The 23286-nt window shown below is 36.3% G+C and overlaps 5 protein-coding genes across 5 annotated transcripts; 1 reads left to right on the top strand and 4 right to left on the bottom strand.

The window, feature by feature from the left end:
• Positions 1–134: 134 nt before the first annotated feature.
• Positions 135–6061, top strand: LOC136416081 (polyamine-transporting ATPase 13A3-like). Its single transcript, XM_066401077.1, has 19 exons — positions 135–607; positions 1434–1673; positions 1732–1966; positions 2017–2221; positions 2273–2598; positions 2656–2857; positions 3001–3189; positions 3310–3519; positions 3573–3701; positions 3755–3866; positions 3917–4086; positions 4146–4263; positions 4319–4503; positions 4562–4756; positions 4810–5016; positions 5074–5158; positions 5211–5478; positions 5536–5743; positions 5801–6061. Exons 1-19 carry the CDS (start codon positions 586–588, stop codon positions 5951–5953), a joined length of 3459 nt encoding a protein of 1152 aa, XP_066257174.1. The 5' UTR covers positions 135–585; the 3' UTR covers positions 5954–6061.
• Positions 6062–6514: 453 nt separating this feature from the next.
• Positions 6515–9710, bottom strand: HDAC11 (Histone deacetylase 11). The gene is made up of 6 exons (XM_066400992.1): positions 8944–9710; positions 8784–8894; positions 8633–8724; positions 8406–8577; positions 7988–8353; positions 6515–7931 (listed from the first exon to the last, which is right to left on the bottom strand). The coding sequence occupies exons 1-6, from the start codon at positions 9094–9096 to the stop codon at positions 7758–7760; spliced, it is 1068 nt and encodes a 355-aa protein (XP_066257089.1). The 5' UTR covers positions 9097–9710; the 3' UTR covers positions 6515–7757.
• Positions 9711–10081: 371 nt separating this feature from the next.
• Positions 10082–11955, bottom strand: LOC136416030 (serine/threonine-protein phosphatase PP1-beta-like). The gene is made up of 6 exons (XM_066400993.1): positions 11790–11955; positions 11130–11261; positions 10668–11075; positions 10464–10612; positions 10271–10405; positions 10082–10218 (listed from the first exon to the last, which is right to left on the bottom strand). Exons 1-6 carry the CDS (start codon positions 11845–11847, stop codon positions 10192–10194), a joined length of 909 nt encoding a protein of 302 aa, XP_066257090.1. The 5' UTR covers positions 11848–11955; the 3' UTR covers positions 10082–10191.
• Positions 11956–12570: 615 nt separating this feature from the next.
• LOC136416027 (RIB43A-like with coiled-coils protein 2) lies at positions 12571–14147 on the bottom strand. Its single transcript, XM_066400991.1, has 8 exons — positions 13983–14147; positions 13791–13931; positions 13575–13738; positions 13378–13514; positions 13222–13325; positions 12944–13171; positions 12788–12894; positions 12571–12739 (listed from the first exon to the last, which is right to left on the bottom strand). The coding sequence occupies exons 1-8, from the start codon at positions 14103–14105 to the stop codon at positions 12598–12600; spliced, it is 1146 nt and encodes a 381-aa protein (XP_066257088.1). The 5' UTR covers positions 14106–14147; the 3' UTR covers positions 12571–12597.
• A 162-nt stretch (positions 14148–14309) lies between these two features.
• Positions 14310–23264, bottom strand: Gycalpha99B (guanylate cyclase 1 soluble subunit alpha 2). Its single transcript, XM_066400981.1, has 14 exons — positions 23137–23264; positions 22841–23070; positions 18522–18583; positions 18155–18237; positions 17922–18095; positions 17515–17710; positions 17320–17462; positions 17019–17230; positions 16047–16226; positions 15810–15948; positions 15536–15702; positions 15335–15478; positions 15128–15282; positions 14310–15078 (listed from the first exon to the last, which is right to left on the bottom strand). The coding sequence occupies exons 2-14, from the start codon at positions 23018–23020 to the stop codon at positions 14877–14879; spliced, it is 2037 nt and encodes a 678-aa protein (XP_066257078.1). The 5' UTR covers positions 23021–23070; positions 23137–23264; the 3' UTR covers positions 14310–14876.
• Between the last annotated feature and the right edge of the window lie 22 nt (positions 23265–23286).

Genomic DNA, 23286 nt, shown 5'->3' with positions numbered 1-23286 from the left:
AGTAATTGACAAGTTGACAACAATACTATAGGTAATCGTAGGCAGGGCATGTATTGCTATCTATTGTTACCTTATTGGTTTAAAAGAGGAGAGAAAACCATCGCGTTCACCTATAGAACTCGTAAAATTGGCAACAGGCTTTTTAGGCAACACAGCACGTTCTTCAAGTTTGTTTTGTTTTCAATTTTTCATTTACGTTATTGTTAATTAATAATTAATTTTTAATTATCTTTGAAGAAAAACAGAGGTTGAAGTAGGGCAGAATTCACTTAAACAGAGATAAAACTCTAATTGGAAATTGAAAATAATAGCAGACAATGCATTGTTCTGCACATTTTCTTAATGGAACGTTGATAAGCAAAAATTTTGCTGGGTCTGCAATTGGCAATTTTACTTGTGGAAGTCATTATACAGTGAATTCTCATCAGAAAACTAGTGATTAGATAAGTGAAATCACTTTAGAAATATATCAGCCCAGATTTTATCAGTGTTTCACTTCATGCAAAAAAAAGTGTTTTTCCCAGTTTAATAACCTATTTACCAGCCGTTTAGTCGCCTATTGTGTCTCGTTAAGACTGTGATAGTATGAGCTTTGTTACACTCCCAAGTAAGTACTGTAATTATTCCGCTATTGCCCAGTATTAGTACTACCAAGTATTACATAGCTACTTAAATGGTTACCATAACTATAAGGCTTCTGTTTAAAACTCAGTGAGACCTTGTCAGCACTTCAAACATTTACCCCTTAATGCCTTAATTTCCATGGAGGCAAAGAATGCAAAGAATGCATTGACACCTCACTTGTCCTTCATCAATCAGTTCACTAGAAATTATTGTCCTGATAAAGATAACTGGACTTGAATTTTTGACTATTAAAGGCCAAATTGTTAACCACTTTACTTGGAGATGGTTTCCATTGCTTCATTGTCAAGTTAACAATAGCTTTGTTTCCCTGGTCAACTTAACGAGGCCACTAACATGGACCTTAAGATCTTCTTTGAAGCTAATAAATCAAGTTAAAAGTTCCATTATTTTTTAAGAGAAAAGCCAATTATTTACAAGTTCTGTTTCATTATTATCAGTATCTAAGTCTAAATTGCAATATTATCAGTCCAAATTGTGGTTTAATCATACAAAGAATAAAGGTACCATAACATTGAGAAGGCAACCAAATTACTATGGTATTAGTCACCTGTGTAAATTACCCAACTTACCATGGTATCATGACTCAGAGATATTAGTCACCTGAAATGAAAAAAAGTCTATATACAGGATGGCCCAGAACGTGTGGGTATTCTCTTAGATTCATATAAAAGACATTAAAATATTATAACAAATTTCTATAGTTGTTTGCCCTACAGACCTTTTTATAGAATTATAGCCCTTAAAGGGCACAGCCAAAAAGTTTTTACCTGCTGAATTAACTTTTTCAGGATCTGGATACTCCTCACTCACAAATGCAACAACCTACCAAGATATCTATAATGAAAAAGATGAGGAACTTCTGTGTAGAATTTACGGCTATAAAGAATCTCATTTAAAATCCTTTTTCTATCACCTCTTTAGCATATTATTAGTAACAGTGCCATACTTTATCTTTAATAGCTATCCACAAATCAGGTGCTATTTGAAATGTACTAGATGTGATATTACAGAAGCAGAATTTTTCCTTGGTATGTATATTATTAATTAAAAATTATTTTTGACCAAGAGATAATTATGATATTTTAGTTAGAGATAGAGATAAAAGCTTCACCATTCAGAAAGTATGTAAAATATATGTGAATTTGCCCCATGTGGAAATTCGAGGTGATATCAAGTATTTTTTCCATCAACACACTCGTTATGTATGGATTCCTGATAGAGGTGCCTTTGGAACATTATTCCAGCTGTTGTGGAGCCATAAAACTTGCGATAATTTCGTTGATAATTTAGATGGATTGACTGAGGCAGATCACACAGAAATGTAATATATTTTCCTTTATTTAACATGAGAAAGTACCAGTATTTTTACAGGTTTAATCTTTATGGCCCCAACAAAATCGAAGTAGAAATAAAGTCGTATTGGAAACTATTCATCGAAGAAGTTTTCAACCCTTTTTATGTCTTCCAAGTTTTCTCAGTAATCTTATGGTGCTTAGATGATTATTTATTGTACGCAGGATGCGTGGTCGTCCTAACACTATTCTCCAGTATTACTTCGTTGATTCAAACCCGCAAGGTACCCTTAGAATATTTTTTTAAGCAGTTGTGAAGATATTTCTATTATTAGCAAAGCCAAAACCTTCATGACACGGTAGAGTCATCAAAGTGCCATGAAGTGACGGTGTTAAGGCGTATTGGAGGATCTGACGAATGCCTCAAAATAGATCCTGAGGAGTTAGTACCTGGGGATTTAATTGTAATGCCTGCTGCTGATTATATTATGCCGTGTGATGCAGTTTTGCTCACGGGGCAAAGTATAGTAAACGAGAGTGTTTTAACTGGAGAGAGTGTTCCTGAGACTAAAACTGCCCTACTTCCAAGCTCTGAAATATATTCTGCAGATGCCTATAAGCGGCATACACTTTTCTCTGGAACCAGTATTTTGCAAACCAGGTATTTTTCTTTTTTTCCAATCAAAGGATATTTGGTGAATGTTTCTTGACTTATTAGGTATTATGGAGGGAAAAATGTTTTAGCCAGAGTAGTTCGCACTGGTTTCGATACCACAAAAGGAAACTTAGTAAAAAGTATCCTATTTCCCACACCAGTGAGCTTGCAGTTCCATAAAGACGCATTTAAGTTTGTTTTTGTGCTTTTTGTTTTGGCTTTTTCGGGGATGGCCTACTGTATCTATCTTTACATTAGACGCCATGTAAGTATAATCTAGTTTAATCCCTATTTTAAGACCTTATCAACGCAGGTCATAATGTAGACCATAAACACATTAGTAAAGATCATCTGAATGTACTTTTTTTCATCGTGTTGTTTGATAATAATACATGTGTTTATTTTTAGGCCTCTATGGAAGATATTTTTATCCGTTCTTTAGATATTGTGACAATTGTAGTTCCTCCAGCTTTGCCAGCCGCAATGACCATTGGGACAGTTTATAGCCACAATCGGCTCAAAAAGTTGAAGATTTACTGCATTAGTCCTCCTCGCATTAATGTTTGCGGGAAAATTAAACTAGCTTGTTTCGATAAGGTGACATAATTAGTTACTTTTGAACAGTAACGGTTCATATTTTCCAAAAAGTATAGCGTTGCTTAGAGCCGCCAAAGTCTGTTTATATTTTCTAAAACAACTAAATCTCTTCCATTATAGACTGGCACTCTAACCCATGACGGTTTGACCATGAGCTCCGTAGTTCAATGTGAAAACGCCTCATTTTTTGATCCCGTAACTAGCATTTGTCATCTGGAAATGAAAAGCAGATTTGTGCAGGGTATGGCTTGTTGTCATTCCCTTACCAGAATTGGAGGCAAATTAAATGGGGATCCATTGGATTTGAATATGTTTGAGTTCACAAAATGGGTAAATTTCATTCTCCATATGAAATTCCCGCATTTAAAAGCGAAATTTTGCAGGAATTAGAGGAGCCTGGCATGAACGAAAACACTAGATTCGACATGTTGGCTCCCACAGTGGTGAAACCCCCGAAAAAGCAGGTTCGCTTTAAAATAGAACATGAGGATGTAGACATTTATGATGACCAAGTAAATGAATGTTTTCTCATTTTGAGCTGGAATGATGTTTTTTAATCCTTCAGGATTCCTCCCAAATTGGATTGATACGAGAATTCTCATTTTCTTCTACAGTCCAATGCATGTCAGTCATTTGCAAAGATTTAGAGAACCCCAATATGTTTTGTTTCACTAAAGGTATATAGAGAAAATCTTTAATTGCAGGATTTATTGGGAATATATTTCAGGAGCTCCAGAAAAGCTCTATAATCTATGTCTTCCTCAATCCCTCCCCATGGATTTCCAAAGCAGACTTGGGCATTATACAACGCAGGGCTATAGAGTCATAGCTTTGGCTTATAAAGAATTACCGGTTAGGTTTAAATGGAAAGATGCACAAAAAGCCAAGAGGGATAAGGTAAACACATTGATTAATAATTGAAAATACTATTATAAAATAATTTATTTAACCTACAGATCGAATGCGAATTAAACTTCCTAGGGTTTCTAATTCTGCAAAATCCGCTGAAATCCGAGACAGTTCCCGTGATTAGAGACTTGCATAAAGCTCTTATTAGAACTGTAATGGTTACAGGTGGAATAAAATTGTTTTTTAAGCGTTTTTTCATTCTTCAGATCTTGTTTTATAGGAGACAACATTATGACAGCAATTTCCGTAGCTAGAGACTGCGGAATGGTAGATTCCACTGCCGATATTTATATTTTAAGCGTGACTGAACAGGAAAATATCAACGAAATTCCCAGTATTGTAATCGAGAAAGCGGGAAGTGGAGTGCAGCCCGATGTTGCCATAGTCGATATTTATAATAACTTGGTTAGTTTATAGTTTTCATAATTATTGGTATAGAAAGTATCTCAAGAACATTCCATAGAACTGCCATTTTGCCATTGATGGAAAAACGTGGTCGAAATTAAAGACTCATTACGAGTATTTGATTGCCGATTTGTTGGTCCGAACCACAGTCTTTGCTCGCTTTCAACCAGACCAAAAAACCCGACTTGTGACGTCTTTTCAGGACTTGGATTATGTGGTTTCTATGGTGGGAGATGGAGCAAATGATTGTGGAGTAAGTTTATCCATATAGATCGACTTTTATACATCGTTGGGGCTATATTTTAGGCTCTCAAAGCTGCTCATGTGGGAGTTTCTCTTTCACCTGCAGAGGCGAGTGTTGCAGCTCCATTTACCTCGGGAATTCCTAATATATCCTGTCTAATTTGGCTAATTTTAGAAGGCAGATGCGCATTAGTGACTAGTTTTTCCATATTCAAGTACATGGCCCTTTACAGCTTAATTCAATTCACTACAATTCTTATTTTATACACAGTAAGAGTAAAACAGGGTTTCATAACTTGCATGTTTCACAAATTTATCTTTTTTTAGTGCCATTCCATTTTAGGTAACTACCAGTTCCTTTTTATCGATTTAATTATCACCACCAGTTTGGCAGTAACAATGGGTCGTCAAGGTAGGTTTAGTTTACCCATAAAACTTAAAATTTTTCATTTTATGTAATGCAGGGCCTTCCAAGACGTTGCACTCAAAGCGACCAATGTCTTCCCTGGTGTCCCCAAAAAACTTATTCCCCTTGATACTTCAAATCATAACGTGTGCAGCTTTTCAATTGGGAGCTTTGTATTATTTGCATAAGCAAAAATGGTTTGAACCTATCAAGCGTGATACTCATGAAGAGGTTATTGAATCATGGGAAAATACAATTTTGTTCACAGTTTCTTGTCATCAGTACGTGATTTTGGCCTGGCATTTATCCAAAGGAAAGCCTTACAGGTATGAGTTTAAAATTTTGGAATAATGTGATGATACATAGAGAACTGTGTGTTCTAGGCAAGTTGTGTTCAAAAACTTCTGGTTTGTATTGAACGTATTAATTTTGACTGCCTTCATCACATGGATGATGCTCAATCCTTGTAAGAAATTTGCAGAAATTATGGAGCTAATTTACGTAAAACCCAACGAAGTTGATAAAATTCGCTTTAAGTTAACACTCCTGGCACTCCCAGCAATTCATTTCATCATCGCCGATTTTATAGAGGTATTTTCTTTTTTGGCTTTTGATTACTTCCAAATAGTGAGAAAATTCAAATTTTAGATTCTGGTGTTTGAGCGGAGTTGGATAAAACGAGCTTTCCAATGCATTTTCTGCAAAAACAAACCAAGAAACAAATACAAGCAATTGCTGCAAAAGCAGGACTTTCATCAGTATTTGCAATCATTGCAGAGCTTGACTATTAGCTCCCGGTGACATATTTTATATCATTTCGTAATTTGTATGAAGTTAAAGATTATTTTAACACACCAAGTGTTCATTATTGTAAAAAATGAGGAGCCAATAAAGATATTTTTGTATGTTTGTCTGGGCTTTTAGTTGTTGATATGGTATATCCCCAGTATACATATTAATAAGCCTTGAATAATCTTTACTTATTACCAATTCCCTAGAGATATAATCAAGAAATAACAACAGTAGAGGCTTTATGAATTGTTATATATGCCTTTATTGGATACTGATACGTTCAATATGTCTATTCTAATATACAGGATGTCCTTAAAATGACTACGATTCTTGATCAAGAATTTCTGAATTAAAAATAAAGCATTTATTAATTATATGCAATATTGCTTCGCATTGCCGCTACAAGTTTTCTAATTAATATCATTTTCTCAAAATAATTGCTAAAGACTTACCGACTTTCACCAATTTTGGATATATATATATATATATATATATATATATATATCCAATATCGAATATACAATATATATATATTGTATATTCGATTTGTTATTTAATAGGTTTGTTCGCAAATAAGGTAAATAAAGTACCCGATTTATTATAGTTTTTGTTATTTTAATGAGACACCTTCTTTTTCAAACATCTTATGTTTATCATTTATTAGGCTCTTGAGATTTGCATAATGTTTTTGATCTAATAAGCAATAGGTATAAACATCATGTGGCAATTCGGTAAGGATAAGTTTCTTTCACCAAAGTGTCCAGAATTTGTTATTTTTATTAATGGCACATTTCTGATTTATGCAAGTAGCTATTTCAATATTTGCAATAAATATATAAACATAATTTTATCTTTCGATGAGCCTCCTGAAGGCTTTCTTACCATTTATTTTTATATTGGGAATTACTAGGAACTTGATTAGTAAGGGGTTCCTTTGGTACCTTTTACTTCCATAGACATTTTATTAAGCAACTGGGATGACACAATATTTTTTGTTTCTTAATTTTCACGTTTTTTGGCGTTGGCGTCTTCGATTAACATTAGTTGAATTAAAACTACCCCTTTCTATAAGTTGTCTTTCAATACTCGCGAGAGTTAAGAGTTTGGAATTCTGCGATTTGGATATTTGTTTAGATAGATCCTGACACTCATATGTCCATTTGCCTCATAGAATCCATATTCTGGAAGTATGCTAATTTTCTCAGCGATAAAATAATGTTTCATTTTAAAAGATAAAAAAAATATTTAATTTACAACAAATTCATCTCAGATCAACAATAACCGGTATAAATGTTACTGGTGTGCTAGATGAACGGAATATTTATTTTCTTGTTGTGTAAGAAGCGGAAAAACACAATTTTTTTAGCATTGCTATCAGAACCATGATGACTTGCAAGGTATCGTAAATAATTTTTTTCTAGAGAAATTGTATGCATGGCGAAAATTTTATAAGAGACGAAAAAGTATCAAAATAAAGTCAGTTTGTGGTAGAGAAAAAATTAAGATTATTCGTACGGGGCTCAACAAAAATTTAAACTTGTATTTACGAATCACGCGATATTTTTAATATTTCCACGTATTAAAAAGAAATCCCGGACATTTCAAAAGACGCCAATTTATGTAGGAACTCAGTTTCAAAATTAAGAACTTTAACCTCTGCAACAGCAAAATGAAGCAACATTGGATATAGGTAAGTTTGTCTAGAACACCTTATTTTTGGTCAAGAGTTGCACAGTCATTTCAGGGACACCAAGTATACAGGTATAAAACTTATTTTATGGGTTATTAGTACTCAACTCACAAATTATATCATCTAAAAGTAATATTCTTGTGAATTATTGATCAGTCCTAGTTCGTACAAATTCAATATCGAGTTAGCTATAACTCTAGCAGTCTTCTTTTGATATCCACCACTGGTGAGCATCACAATTGGAATTCTCCTCGAAAGAGCTTGTTGGAAGACAAATTCATCTCTTGATATTATTCCCTAAACAAAAAACTCCCATGTATTCAAATATTAATTTAATTAAAGCTTTAGTGTACTTGTTCAGATATTGACAGTCCTCCTAGTTTATCCCCGGCAAGTACATCAGTTCCAGCGTTATACACTATAATGTGAGGGGTAAATTCGCACAAAGCCTCAAGGAAATTTCTGAAATAAACTATTAAAATACACTCATTGATTTTTTTAGGTTTTAAGTGCCTTTTTACTGTTCTTAAGTACAACTCGTCATCAGTGTAATAATCTAAAGGGACATTTTTGCTGATAGCCTCTTTAGCCTTAACATCCTTAGGGTAAATCCATTTATTATAAACATCCATAATATAGACAGTATCGTTGTCTTTGAAGTCGTTTTGATAGCCATTACCTTGATGGGCATCTAAATCTACTATCATAACTTTCTGCACCTGGAAAACAAATTTACTTCTTTTAGTTCTTGAATTATGATTATAAAAGAACCTGCTTTGGGAAGTGGTAAAATAGAAAATGAATAAGCAGAGTTATGTCCGCATAGACGCAAAATCCGCCACCTTTGGATGAGGAGCAGTGGTGAAATCCTCCCCCTATGTTAATGGCCCAGCCTCGCTCCAATGCTAATTTGCCTGCCAGAATTGAACCTCCAGTCTGAAATCTATTAGAAGAACAAACACGTTGATTATAGAAAAGCAGATGTAATTGGTTTTTACCTCATGGGTCTTAAATATGCCTTTTGGATTAGACAATTTGGTACTAGGATTAAAGGAGCTATTTCCGCAATCTGGGCAACTTTGAAGCTGCACTATAAACAAACATCAAGAGTGATGATCCAAAAGTTTTTGTGATAAAGGCAAAGCGCACCTTTAGGCTTTTAAGGTATTTTTTCTTGTGAACCATCGAAAGATGCTCGTTTGTTGCTTCGTTGGGTACCACGACAGTGTTTTTTGATAAAATTCCGCTTTCTGCTAATATCTGCATTAAAGATTATCAAGGAATCGAAATGTGAGAAGGCAAGCATTACCTTGAATATGTTCCCCCATTTCCTCGTATCGAAAGGATGAAGCTTTTCTAGTCCGCAGAATTTAACATTATACTCCTTCCTGTATATTATAGGTAGCTGCTCTTTGCTAATACTTAAGTATAATGTATGCATTTTGAAGGTTATCTTTAACATAAAACAGTTTAGAATCAATTTAATACATTGTACTATATGAATAGCACAGTCACCCAATTAATAGTTAGTTAATCGATGATTGGTGGTTTCTAACTAAGCAAATGCATTAAATATAACAAACCACAATAGCGTGAAAGCTACTGTAGTTAAAATTCACCAAATTATCAAGAAATCTATCTGGGATTTCAATATTACTTTTGCCTATGTGTATTTTAGTTTGCTCATGATAAATAATTGAAAAATTATATTGTAATTTGGTAACAAAGAAAGGTAAGATAGAAATAGATGATAATACAAGAATAAATAAGGAGCCATTTTAAAGTCGATTTTTTGTCATGTAGGAAAAATCATAAACAAACCACAGTAACATGAAATCCACCATAAGTTAAATTCATCATATTATCAAGATACCTATCTGAGACTTAAAAATAACTTTTACGCCTGAACATTCTGGTAGGCAGCTGCATAATAGTTGAAAAAATTAGTTCTAGCTTGTGTGGTAACAAAGTGAAGTAAGATCAATATGGATAATGACACAGGAATAAGTAAAAGCTTTTCATGGTAGCTACGCCCTTTTGAAGTAGATTTTTTTAGCAGGGCATATATTGATCAGTGTCTTTATGGCCCGTGAGTAATTACAAATTTTCTGACTATGTAGCCTATGCCAGCTCCATATTATATTCCTGCAATTTATCGATTTCCTCCTACCTTATACAATCTTCCCCGTGCAATTAAATCAACCCTAGACAACCTACAATCACTTACGGCAAAATTATTACTGCCAATTTTTGCAATTTTATTTCCATGCGCTTTAGATATACATATTTTCCACTGCGAGGAAAGCAAAAGCAAATGCTCATTGCATGCGGAGAATAGGTTATAGGGAAAACTGCGTTGAAATCGCGCAAGACCACAGGAATAAGAGGATCAGGAATATTTAGCTTCAGACTTCGAAATTTTGAAATCTTTATTCTTAAAACCCATTTAAAATAGTGTAAATACTATTGAGGTATCATGAGTTTTAATATATCTACTTGCTATTCTAATGGTTATCAGAGGGGCAGTAGCGCACTTTCGTCACATTTTCAGTAGTCCTCATTTCCTTTTCCTTGGTGTCAGAATCTGCAAATCAAAAATTTCGCATTTTTTCTAAGCTGAGATTCAAATACTGCACCTGAAATGAGCACAAAAGCTCTTCGTTGATGGACATTAAAGCTCCAGCATTGTCGAAGGTGCCACAGTAATTAGGAGCCGAAAATATGGTTATCAGTTTTCTTTGTGCAAAAAATTCGTAACCATCCTCTACCACCTAAAATTACCATACAAAACCAAACAAAAATGTTATTAATCTAAGATGCATTAGTAACCTGGTGACCTCTACAAATTAAGTCAAAATCGTGCTTTTGCAAGAATTTATTGACCACATCTGGACCGAAGGAAAATGACACTCCTCTATCATTGTCTGTCCAGCCGAATTCTTTGCTCGGATCTGACCACAAAAGATCACAAAGTAAGCCTAAAGTAAATGTGGTCATTTAAGGACGCTTTAACAATGTGGCAGGAATACTTGCCTTGAGCAGGAACATCAATAGGCCTAGGAATAGTTCTGATTTGCCCTATGTGCAAAAGGTCGGGACTTAGACCACCATGGCAGCAAAAGATCTTATCATCAACGATAGCTGCTACTGGTAGGACGTTAAAAACATCCGTAAAGGTTTTGAATAGTTTTGTGTTGTATCTTCGTTTACATTCGTCAAAAAATCCATACAATTTACAGACCTGAGCTGCTTCGTGGTTTCCTCTTAACAAGAAGAAATTTTCGGGATATTTGATCTTATAAGCTAACAGGAGACACATGGTTTCTAGAGACTGTTTTCCTCTATCGACGTAGTCTCCAAGAAATAAATAGTTTGAGTCTGGAGGGAACCCACCAAATTGAAAAAGTTTGAGCAAGTCGTTGTATTGACCATGAATATCTCCTGCAGATATGAATATATTTGGGCGATTAGCTTGAAGGGAGTAAGAGCACTTACCGCCGACTTTAATGGGCGCTTCCAGCTCTAAAAGCATGGGTTGACTCATGAATATATGATGCGCCTTTTGGCATAAAACTTTAATATCTCCTTCTGGTAAATTAATCATTTTGGTTTTCTTTGCATCTCGTACTAAAATATAGAGGTTTTTAACCGAGAAAGTCCAGTTTGAGGTCTTAAAAACTTGTAAAAAAACTTTAAGAAGAGTTGGTTAGAGGGGCGTTCTAGTAGATGGTGATTTTCTCACATAATCTATTTCGAAAATTTTCTTAAAAGTGACCCTTAGAAAGCTACTTATCCAGGCATTTTAAATTCCATTTGCATTATATCAATAGAGTCCAATAAAATCCCAATTAATGACAATTTATAAGTTACACTTCAAGCAAACTTAATATGTGATAAGATATCTGAATTATCCTTGCGGATTGTTATATTGGTTTAATTTAAAATATGGCACTGTGCTATTCTGTAGCTGATTTAAAAAGAATCTCTTTGATTAGCGTTCGATTTTCTTGCTGCAATGAAGTGCTATAAACCGACTTTTAGTGCCACTATTTTAAGAGTCAAAAAGGCATTTACTTTATTTTAACTATATGGCCAAGAAATTAAAGTTCACACAAAAACATAAATCACGTGCTTCTAATCTGAACCAGGACCTACCTTCAGGTCCAGTAAGTTTCTTGATAATTGCATCAATGTCGACTTTAGGCTGAGCCATTTTGGTGACTCTGGGTTTCACTAGAAGGGCACGTAAATCCGCCACTATTTACAAAAAGCACCATATAGCAAACATATAGAGCTACAACAAACTAAATCGGATGAGGACACAACGAGTCATTTTAGATTAGATAAGAAGTAATACTTAATTATACCTGTTGTTAATTAATTATTGTGGTAATGATAAGATTGAAATTAAAATGAGATTTGAGCCCCTATTATGGCCTTCAGAGGGAGAGTCTGTCTGTCTATCTTGGAATTAGCAAAGTTTTAAGATATCTTCCACAATAAAATTTAACCGCATTAAGTACCATTGTTAATATGGGATTATTTCACTAGTGGTGTTATATAATATTTCATGTAATAATTTATTATCCTAAAGTATATTGTGGTACTTAAGCCGAATGGTATACCATTAGGTTTTAATTTATTTTTAATCAGGCAAAAAGTAGAATATTTAATGCAAATGACACACGCATTTCAACAGATGAGGCCAGCATGCACCCTCTGCGTAAAACCAGATTTGCACCTGCATTTTAGCAGTTTAGCTATTGTCCAATAGGTGGCGTTACTTTAAAAGTTCAATATTTTGATCGTGATTTTAGTCATTCACCATTGTCAAGAAACAATTCTCAAGTTTTAAAATATTAATTTACACTGTGTATATTGGGACCCCCATTGCTGCTCTGAAGAAAGTTACTTTTAAACTTAAATAAAACTCATGTTTCAAGTAATTTATATAAATATTTTTTTATCTGGTAGTTTTGTTAAATTGTTCAAAGTATTCCTCAGTAGCCCTATTGGCATATACGACCCTGTTCAGGAAATTGTTGCGAGATCTTTGCTCTTCTGCCAATCTCATATTTTCTTCTGCAATTTTTCGCCTCTCCTCTCTAAAATCCAATAAGAATTCTAACCAAATTTTTTCTTTTTTAGCTCACCTTTCTTTTTGCTGATTCTCCAAATCCATTAAGTGTATGCTCTTGTGAATACCGTGCAGATAGTCCTCAAACTCCTTGTTCATCCTTTTCTCATACTCCTTCTTTTTCTAAGAAAAAAACTTTTAATTTGTTTGAATAACTTGAAAAGAAAAGTACCATGGTTTCCTGTATTTGAAGCAACTGCTCTTGTCTAATTTGCAACTTCTCGTCATCACTCATCCCTTTATAAAGGGAAGCAATTTTCTTCCCTGGACCCATATTACTTTGGCTTACTTCAGGGTTTTCTGTTAGAAGATCGCTTGTCAGGGCATTATAGATTTCCGCAGAATTATCTTCAGCAGTTTGCTGCTTTTTCTTAGAGTTGATTTTGTATTTTTCTTCTGCCTAAGATTCGGAAGAATCACGATAATAAATTCTGGAAAATTTATCCTTACCAAAGCTAAGTTGTATCTTGTTGCTGCTTCATCTAACTTCTTCCTGCAGACTTTCTCCAAATTGTCCAATTCTAATGCTCTTTGATCCTGAGCTATTACTGCTGCTGTTATTGCACCGAACTTAATCAATGTGAAAATTAAGTCGTTTATACCTACCTTTGTAAGCAAGTTCCGCCATTTTCCTCTCATTTTCAGCCTGCTCTTTCTCCAACAATTGCTGATCCAACCAAGCCCTGAATTGTTTCTTCTGCAGTTTTTGTCTTTGGTCGCTCACCAGGTCTTCGCCTTCAAATCTACAATCAAATTATCTTTTTTAATGTTTTAATTTATTTGAATATTTAGAAAGCGCTTACTTTTGGGCTGATGATAAGCCCAATCTGGGATCCTCATCATCCACCCTGCAAGGCAGCTGTTTTTTCAAGTAGCGAGGATCATTTAGGTCGAATTCTCTTCGGTCTTCAGGCTTCTGGAAGTTCTTCCTGAAGTCGTTGATTTCTTTTTGCAATTTTTTGCGTTCCTGGAGCATTAACGTTAAAAAAATTATTTTTTTTTGGAGATTGACCACAGACCTCTTTTTCCTTTTGGTCTAATGCTACAGCTATTTGATCAGCTTTCTTGGACTGATCTTCGAAGATTCGGTCTATACGTTTCTCTTCCAAATTTAGCCTTTTTCGCTGATCAACTTGGGATTTCAGAGCTTCTGTGTCAATCTATGGATTTTAGAGGTTTGGGGGTAATGTCGTTAGACTACTCCTACTCACCCCTATTAGCCGCAATTTCGGGTTAAACAGTCGCTTCTTCCGTTCTTCTTCCTGAATTCTTCGCCTTTCGATATAAGTAGCCTCTCGGCGATTTTTTTCAGTCATAAGTTGGAACTTTAACATTGTTCAACTGGAACTGCATGCTCAGAGGATAATATATTTCGTGAATTATAGAGCCTTTCATACGAAGGTTTCTATAGCGACTTTTGTTACTGAATCGATATCCGAAAGCCTTTTGATTGAGGGGTACCTAATACAGGGATGGCGATTAATAAGGGGTTGGACTGAAAGGTAAATTCGGACGTGGCGAAGGTTAATTGCAATGAAATAATAAGCGTTTTAAGCGATTTTCTTGAGTTACATTTTATTCAAAACTTACTTTGATACCTCACAATGAAAATCTTAACAGGTGCAAGTTATTGCAGAAGTATAAAGAAAATAGTGAATTCTGCTTTAGAATAGTGATTTCCCAGTTCTCCAAGCGAATATATCATATAATACATTCAGGTTATTCATGCAACAGGGCCTAAGACGGTCTTTGTTGCATTCACTCCCCTTGATGAAGACTACCCTAATATAGTCCCAATTTATTGCTATGAAATTGAAATGAAATATTGTTTATAGCTCTTAGGAAGTTCTCTCAATAATAATTTAGAAGAATCGTACTTTTGTACAGCCATAAAAAATCATAGAAATCTTGCCGAGCTTGGGTTTGTTGTTACCATAAAAGCTACAGCTCTTCGCTCACAAACAACACTAATCTCAGTCCTGGCAAGTTTCCCAAACTCCCCACAATTTTCCAGAGATCTTAGTTAACATACAACGTTATTGCCTACATGGAACTTAATACTGATATAATGATTATAGTTTATCATAATTGCTTTAGTTTTCCTGCTACTGAGCACTGTCGATGGTTAAGCCAATGTCCTTCAACCCTGCTTCAATATGGTCAGCTAAAGCAGCTGAGTCATCCACATTTGAGTGTTTATACCCGCTAAGGAAATGGCATGTTCCAGGAATACTTGGAGGAAAGTCTTTGGGGAGGCAAGAGCGATCTCTGACCTCAAAGGAAAATCCGGCAGTGAGGAGGAGCCTCCTGTGAGGGAAAAGTTCACACAGAGCACTTTAGATTGAGTTATACCTACTCGTAGGTGGTAGGGCTAATATTGATCTTCAGTGGTTCACTCCCGGACTCGAATTTATTAGCAATGGTGACGTTATGACCGAACATGCAGTATCTGGGCATTTTCACTCCTACAACCCCCGCTAATACTGATCCGGTATGCAGACCAATTCTCATCTAAAACACTGAAGCTACTGCAAATTATTTGAATACATTTCTGACGGTTTACTCGAATTGGCTGCCCATCATGGGTCTGATGAAACGAGCAAGTCTCAATCATCCTCATAGCCATCCAGGCGATTTGTTGGGCGTGAGTTCTGGTGTCTTTATGCAATCCTCCAGCAACACAATATGCATCACCAATGGTTTCAACCTTAATGTTAAGGGTGATTTAAGTCTCGGGGATGGTTGGGAATCGACAAGAACTCACTTTATATACATCAATCTGTCCGCAGTAGATGTCGAAGCGATTGTAGAGATTTTGGAGCATATTTATCACCATCATTGGGGTCGCCGTCGAACAAATCGACGTGAATCCCACGATGTCGCTGAAAAGCATTGTTACATCCTCATGAGTCTTGGCCTCTATCGTCTCCCCTATAATACGATGACGATCAATTATTTATGTCCCAGGTTTTTCCATTATCCATGTGAATTATTGCTAGATTTTTCTATGAATTATATTCAATCAAAGAACAGTTTACCTAGCCACAGACGTTTTGCTATGTCAGGTGGAAAAATGAGGTGTAGTAAGCTGACGTTTTTCTCCCTCTCTTTATCAACTGCACGATTTCCCTCTTCTATGGAGCTTTTAAGTTTATCCATTCGTCTTCGTAAGCCGTCCTGGAACAACAAATATGAAAAATTAACTCTCCGGGGGACTCGAATTGTGAACCTGCAGAAGTAGCTTCTCGGAGGGAAGGAATGGTGCAAAAACCTACCTGTGCCCTTGCCTGTTCGCCCACTAAGATTACATCCCTTGTTGCATCGTGTAAGGGGATGTCGGAAATAAACAGGCCACTTCCAGTCAAACCCTCCAAACCGTCGATGAAAGGCGAACCGATAAATAGGAGGGAATCCGATTCGGGACAATGCACCATTTGCCCTTTAAGTTCCAGATTCTGGGAAAGACAGATGCTGGATAAAATTTGTGCGGACAAAATTAGATTACTTAGGATAAATCTCCATTAGAATGGATGTTAATTGAGCTAAAATTTTAGGGTGAGTCGACAGGCGGGGTTTTTTTATTTACAAATTCGAGAGAATCAATTTCCTGCGTCTGGAGATTTTCACATTCAAGTTGGATTCGCCACTGATTTCAATCCAATTAAAGCGCAAAATTAGCTAGATATAGATGGAATTTAGACCTGTTTGCCAGGTTAAATTGAGATCTGAATCTGGAGACTTCAATTCCAGATTCAAGTGAGATATCAAGTCTAATTTAGCTAGTTTCAGTGGGAATTTAGAGTCGCCTGCAATATTAAACTGAGCTCCAAATTCTTACAATTTCCGATTCTGGGATATTCCAAATATCCTGAGTGTTTAATAATTTTGAACCCTCCAGAGGAAACCCGAAATTTCAAAAGTCGATTCGGCCGTTTAAAGAGGTCTCGAGACTAAGAAATAGCTGATGATAATTGGGCTTTTCTGTACTTTATGTTTTTCCAAAAAACCAAGAAATAAATCTCTGTCCGGCCTTTTAAATTGAGATGGCCCGTTGACTATAAATCCCCAATCCCTGGTAAAGACCTGACCCAAGGGCATAATAAAACTGCGTCGGCTCGCCGGGGCAACATGTCCAGCTGCTTGTAGATTTATTTCCTCCTTGCATGGACCATTAGTAAAATTTGTGCTGAGTGTGTACACCATTTTCCAACAATTTACACCTAAATTTCCCAATAAAAATTACTTACGTTCGCTCGAAAGAACGGATCGTCCGGATGTTGCTTGAGGGCCAACACGAAGGGCGTATTTGCCCTTTTCACAATTTCCTTAAAGGCGAGTGTTAAGCTTCTTGGTCGGTTAAATTCGAAATAAGAGGAGACAGAAGTGCCGTTTGTTCTCAGAAGACGACCGAAAAGTCGCATAAAGCCGCTTCCCAGCTGGACCAGTTCTAGTTTTCTATCTAAGAATGGGGGATGCGGTTAAATTTAATTAATAAAATTTTAATAATGAAAGATTAAAGTATAAACGCGAAAATTGATGAAGGAATACCTATGACGAAGTGCCAAGGAAACGCCCTACAAAAGGTTCTGATCCCCACAGGGAGACTGTCTATTTCCCCAGAGAACTTCCTCGTTCCCTCTCTGTGAAGGGTTCCATTTCCTAAGCTTAAGTGTAACTTGTGAATGTGATACCTAAACGGAATTTTCTATAGCAATATTTCTCAATTCTCAGATGGATACGAACCTAAAATGTCTTTTATCGTCGAAGTTTTGCGTCATCGTAATTTCCACCTCAGTGGAATACAATTTCTTGGCTAAAGCTTTCAAACTTCCGGCTAAAAGATACGCCACGGGCGGTCTTTCGGTAGTAAAATCCAAATGGAGATTGAAATCATCCACAGCATTGCATACGAAGGCAGCTTCGGTTTCAGGATGGTCCCCTGAAATGAAGGGAAAGTTTAAGCGAAGGGAAACTTTCAGGGAATTCCCCAAAAAAGGTAATTTTAGTGCCAGGTTTCAGTGCAACACGAAACCATTTGACTCGAATTAGTGCTGGCTCTATAAACTCACGAGATGCTCATTGCAAGGTACTTTATCGCTCAGAACTTGCAAAATTAGCAATTAGAGCTTTTGATCAGCTGACCAACTCACCATCGCTGGTATTTTGCTGGTACTTAAGTACGTCATGGACTCCATCGAGGGTGGTCAAAAATTCCTTCAGATCCCCCCCAAGGCATTTAAAAGCGCGCTCCAATGGATTTGAACAGCAAGTGTTTATCAACTCCTGACCTAATTTATCGAAAAACTCGTCTGTTTCGTCTATATCTGGAAAATTGGAGAAATCCCACATAATCGACATGTCATTTAGTCCCGTGAAACCGCACCTTTGTCCCATCTTAGGATATCATAGATGTCCTCAAGATAAGCGTAATGCTGGCAGCTGGAAACATCATGGGGCAGTTTATTTCTGAAAGGGAAGTAGCTCTATCAAATCATTAATTTCAGGAAGGTTTCTCTTAATTAGGTTTCTTCCTAATTTGAACGAAAACGATTTATTCTTCTGAAAAATATCACCGAATCCTTATTATTTATTATACCTCCTTGCCGCACACAACAGAAGTTGGGAAAGACAATTTTTCATCGCCGTTTTAGTGGTGGGTGCAGCAAAGGGCTTATATTTCAGGCATATTTCCAATTAAGGGCTGGCAGCTGCGATTTTTCTCCAGTATAGTAATTTAATAAAATACTTACAAGCAGTCGTATTTATCCTCCTTTTGAGTCAGAGATTTCACTGCTTCTTGCACAATCTCGTTCTGCAACAAACATTTTATGAATATTTGATTTCATGGTGTACTCTTGAAGCTTTAATGTAACAACACCTGCCTGGAAGAACGTAGATTTTCCACATAAAAAACGACGACATAAGGGTGGCTTAAGGGCCTGTCATCCGTTGAAAAGCCTTTTAGATATCCGAAAGAATGGTAAGGCAGAGTCTTTTACGAGGGTGTAAAATATGCCAACATCTAAAAGCTTTACCCTTCAGGCTTTTTTTGCCATTTTACGAGTTTAGGCTTCATAATTGTAAGTGAGAATTGGGGAAAGTGGATGATATTTAGATGCTTAAAATGTATGGTTTCCACAGATTCCTAATGCTTCACTAATTCGGAAAAATTCGATCCTGAAAGGTTCAAGAAGACGAAGGGCAAAAACGTCCCGCATTAATTTCGTAAAAAATCTCTCGCGAAAACACCCTACGCCACTGCAATTTTATTGAGAATTTGTCCAATTCTCTAATTAAATCCACATCAGATTTCAGTTTCATTCTACGCTAAACGTTGGAGTGACCCCCTTCAAATTATTTAGTAGCGCTACTGGAATTTCATCAAACAGTCGAATATTTTTTCCTATCCTCCCGCATAGTTGCTCTACATGTGACGTAAAATTCCAGTGGCGTAGGCATTATTTTCCGAAGTTATTGATTTTTACATTGTGTTGATGAAAAATCCCCACGAATCGAGGTTGCAAAAAATTGGTAGAGTCAGCGAAGTTTCGCCAATATTTTGCTCTATTTCCCTATTGTATCTATTCCCGCCTGGTCTCTTTATATGCGACACTCTTCGTCTCTTCCGATGCAGAAGCTCTCTAATTACTCATAAAAAAATCAGCATTTTAGCGTTGATTTCTCACACACTCCCAACATCTGCCATGGGCAGTGTCGCACTCCCTAATCTTTTTGAGTACTCCAGCGATAACTAATCTCTATACTTCTCTATCAATTCAAATAATTTAAAGGGCGGTTGAGCAGGAAACGAACATGAACATGACAAGGGAGAGTGCCTCAAGTGAGATAACTCAAATGTTGGTTTACGCAGAAAGGGGTTGCGGCGTGTTTCTCCCATAAATCGGGATAAAAAATAGCGAGCAGAGACGGAAATTCCAATCCCAGATCAGAGACTTAATTGCAAATTTAGTGTCTCCCTGGCGCACCAGCCGTTTAATCCCGACGTTTAAATAAGACTGAGTTTATCAATAAAGATTTTAACCATGAGATTGCTGTTAGAGGGTGTTGCCTGCACTTGTTGCATGCAAATGACTGGAGCAAATAATCGAAGGGCACCCAGAGCACGATCCAATTTTTTTGGCTGCAATTGAACTTCGAGAATTCCTTCTTTATTCAGCTGAGAGAACACCGAATTTCTCCCCGAACTGAAAGTGAATCTAAGCTATTTTCATCAAACAGTCCTCTTAATATGGAATTATTCACCCCTTTAAGTGAGGGGTTCAATTAATCTGATACGTACGGTTTCTCGAGCCTCCTGACAAATTGTCTAGTCAGATTTCCATTATGGTAGAAAAACATGTTGTGGGTTCTGTAGGCAATAATCCATTATTAATTAATACACTGTTCGGAGATACAAATTTGAGACAGCTGGATAGATTTGAATGGAAGCTGGAAGTTCTTAGACCGGGTTATTAGAAGGATGATTGAAAGGCTCACAATATCCTTCGGCCTTTGTTTCATGGCATTTGGTGTTATTTCCTTTAGGATTACATGTTTACGAAAACGGCGGAGATGGAAAAACAGGGGAAAAAGGCAAAAGTCATTTCGTATATTTCTCAGGAATTTTCTATGCGGCGCAAAAGAAGAGTCGAAATAAAACGGCATATTTATTTTCATTCCGAGCTCTGAATAGGGGAATTGGGAGGCTCCTGCTCCCACTCTAATTGGACTAAAAAAAATCGTTTCCGTACGTAATTTAAAACGTATTTCTTGACGTCGATTAATGGCCAGTGCGATGAGGCGTAAATCAACCAATGGGCGATTAAAACAAACCACATAAATTCGGTTTTATGGCAGTTTATGACATTTATAATACTCTTGGCCAGAGCCAGAAAATCGAACCGATATTAAATTTACACCGCAGCTAAGCACGCAATGGAGGCCTCGTAAATTCCTGTTTGAATTTCATTTTCGATACGTTTTTAGTGCCCAGTTATTTTTCAAGTTTGAGGACCGATCCTGATGGGGAAATTCCACGAAATAGCAGCTCTAATGCAAAGGCTAATTAAAATTACTGAAACGTTCCAGAAACTCGATATTGTGGGGCAAAATATTCTTTTAAGCAACCTCATCTTTCCGTAATAGCTTCTTTTCAAAAGATTGTTATGCTGCACGCTTACGAAGCTGAAGGTAAACATTGCTGGATTAAGCGAGAAAGGGGAAGTTTGCGAGGAATTTTCCAGAATTTTGCCGGGTTTCGACCAAGTTTAAGCAGTTTTTGTAATATCCCGAGATGCGGGGCACTTTGGTTTCCAAAATGTTTTAAAATTGAATTGCCCCTAGTAAAAGGCAGATTAACCAAAATTGATAAAATATTTTCCTTTCTTGAAGCCATCTTCAAGTGTGTTTCTTGGCCCAATCTAAATCATCCGCTCAGTGATTAACTGCTGCGAAAGACCAATTTGAGAAGTAATAGTTTTTAAAACTTTCCTTTTTTAAAGCTAAATGGGCATTTTCCAGTGCCATCTTCTCCTAAGAAATTGAGTGCTCCAAAAGACTTATTAGAGCGTTAGCTATTTCGTAAAATATGACTTCCTTGAAGCCGTTTTCAAGCGTATTTCCTGGACGCATCAAAAGATGCCTTTCGCCTCGAAATTAATTGGAGCAGAGTATGAGTAGTAACTATTTTCCAAATTTTCCTCCATTGAAGCCGTTCTCAAGCGGGCTCTCTGGCATCAATAAGAAGGATTTTCCTCTCAGAAATTGGGACTTCAAATGAGATCGTTTATTGGGTCTATTAAGCCGCTGAGTCTTCAGGAGAGGACGAGAACGTGGATTTGAATTTCATAGAGAGAGGATCATCCACAGAAGATGTGCAGAAATGTCCATCTTTTGAGTGCTCAAAAATCAATTTTCTTAATCTCCAAAGAGTTTGAGAAAATTATTGTTTAGTCTGCCAGGGAGAAAGACAAAAAGGTAAAAATTTTTTCAATTAATGAAATTTTCTGGTTATCTCTAACTATCAGAATAAAATCGCCTGAATTTGGAAGATTCCTGGATATCCAATGAAATGTTCCAGTAAAAGTTTCTCGAATTTATTTTCTCTTTTCCCTGTTTGCATGCCTGACCTCAACGAAATGGAGCGAACCATGTCTTTTACTCTTTTCTCTCTTTGTTTGTTAAACACACATAGGTTTAAATGTGTGTTTACTCGAAGGTCCAAACACTAAATTCAGGACTCCATCTAACCCTTTTTCGTCTCGGTGTCTAAAGGTTAATTATGTATTTTCTACTGTTCCCATCTACGTCTTCCAAAGGAGAATTTAATTGGCATAAATGATTTTATTTGCATCAAGTTTTTTTTACACATTTTAATTAATTACAATTTAAAAATACTCAAAAGCAATTATTTTGAAATTAACAGGATAAATTTAACATTAAATGAAATCCTTGCAGAGCTTTTGAGTTAGACACAGGGGAGGCTAATGGGGCAATGATGTCCCTAAAGCAAAGTTACCCCAACAATTAACAGGTCATCAATCTTGTAGGAGTTTTTCGAGGGCTGAAAAATTGTCCTTTGGCAATGGCGTTAAGCATTGCTAAAAACAGGTTTAGAAGACATTATGGGCCGTTTGGGGAAATACAAATTTGTTTAGAGAAAACATAATTTCGAAGTTTGTTGTAAGGGAAATTCGTAGAAGAAAAATGTTGATGTAACTCGAAAACTCGCAGTCTTAATCGCTCTGTTAATTTCAATGACCAACTTTATATAGTCGAATTTCTAGACAAATTCACGTGCCGTTAAGTCACCCCCTCATTAAATTAGGTTTGTAAAATGACTTATATTTGAAACATTTATTAGATCATATGATATTTAAAATTAGAGGTTTTGAACGATGATTTCGATTTTGGATAATCCAGGACAAACCTCGTATTTTTTAACTTTGTACTCTCTAAGGAACTTTCTCATTAAATTAGAATTTTCCTCAAAAACCTTACGAGGAAAAGAGACTGTTAAAAAATTTCACTCCATAGATTAATTAACTAAAACGAACCTAAAAACGCTTACCGGAGGATTGGTTAAAACTAGTATTGCTGAACTAAGATGTTTTAAATTGAGGGTGTTCTTCACTTCCTCCTCTTCTTCCAAGGCTATTTGTACAGAGCCCTGCCTGGTGGTTAAAGCTCTCTTCAGATGGGACTTTGCTCCAGCTTTCTCAGCCCTGGAACGAGGAAATGGGCAAGCCATTTTGCAATTTTCTTCACATAACTCTAGTGATGAAGTTCGTGATATTCATACTGGAACGAAAATTAAACATCAGCCTCGATAAATTTCAAATGTAGAGTACTTGGCGCTTTATTTACCTATGAGACTACCAAAGCTTCTGGTCCGCAAAACCTATCACCAGTAACTAAAACATAAGGAATTTAATTGATTGTTCTTAAATCGCGCCCGTACGTGACTATAAGTCAGCGACAGCACTGTTCCTTTCTAGCTACGCCAAAACAACTGAC

The sequence above is a fragment of the Euwallacea similis genome, chromosome 22, assembly GCF_039881205.1.
Source record: "Euwallacea similis isolate ESF13 chromosome 22, ESF131.1, whole genome shotgun sequence".
NCBI classification, from domain to species: domain Eukaryota; kingdom Metazoa; phylum Arthropoda; class Insecta; order Coleoptera; family Curculionidae; genus Euwallacea; species Euwallacea similis.
This window is presented reverse-complemented; position numbering and strand designations above follow the sequence as displayed.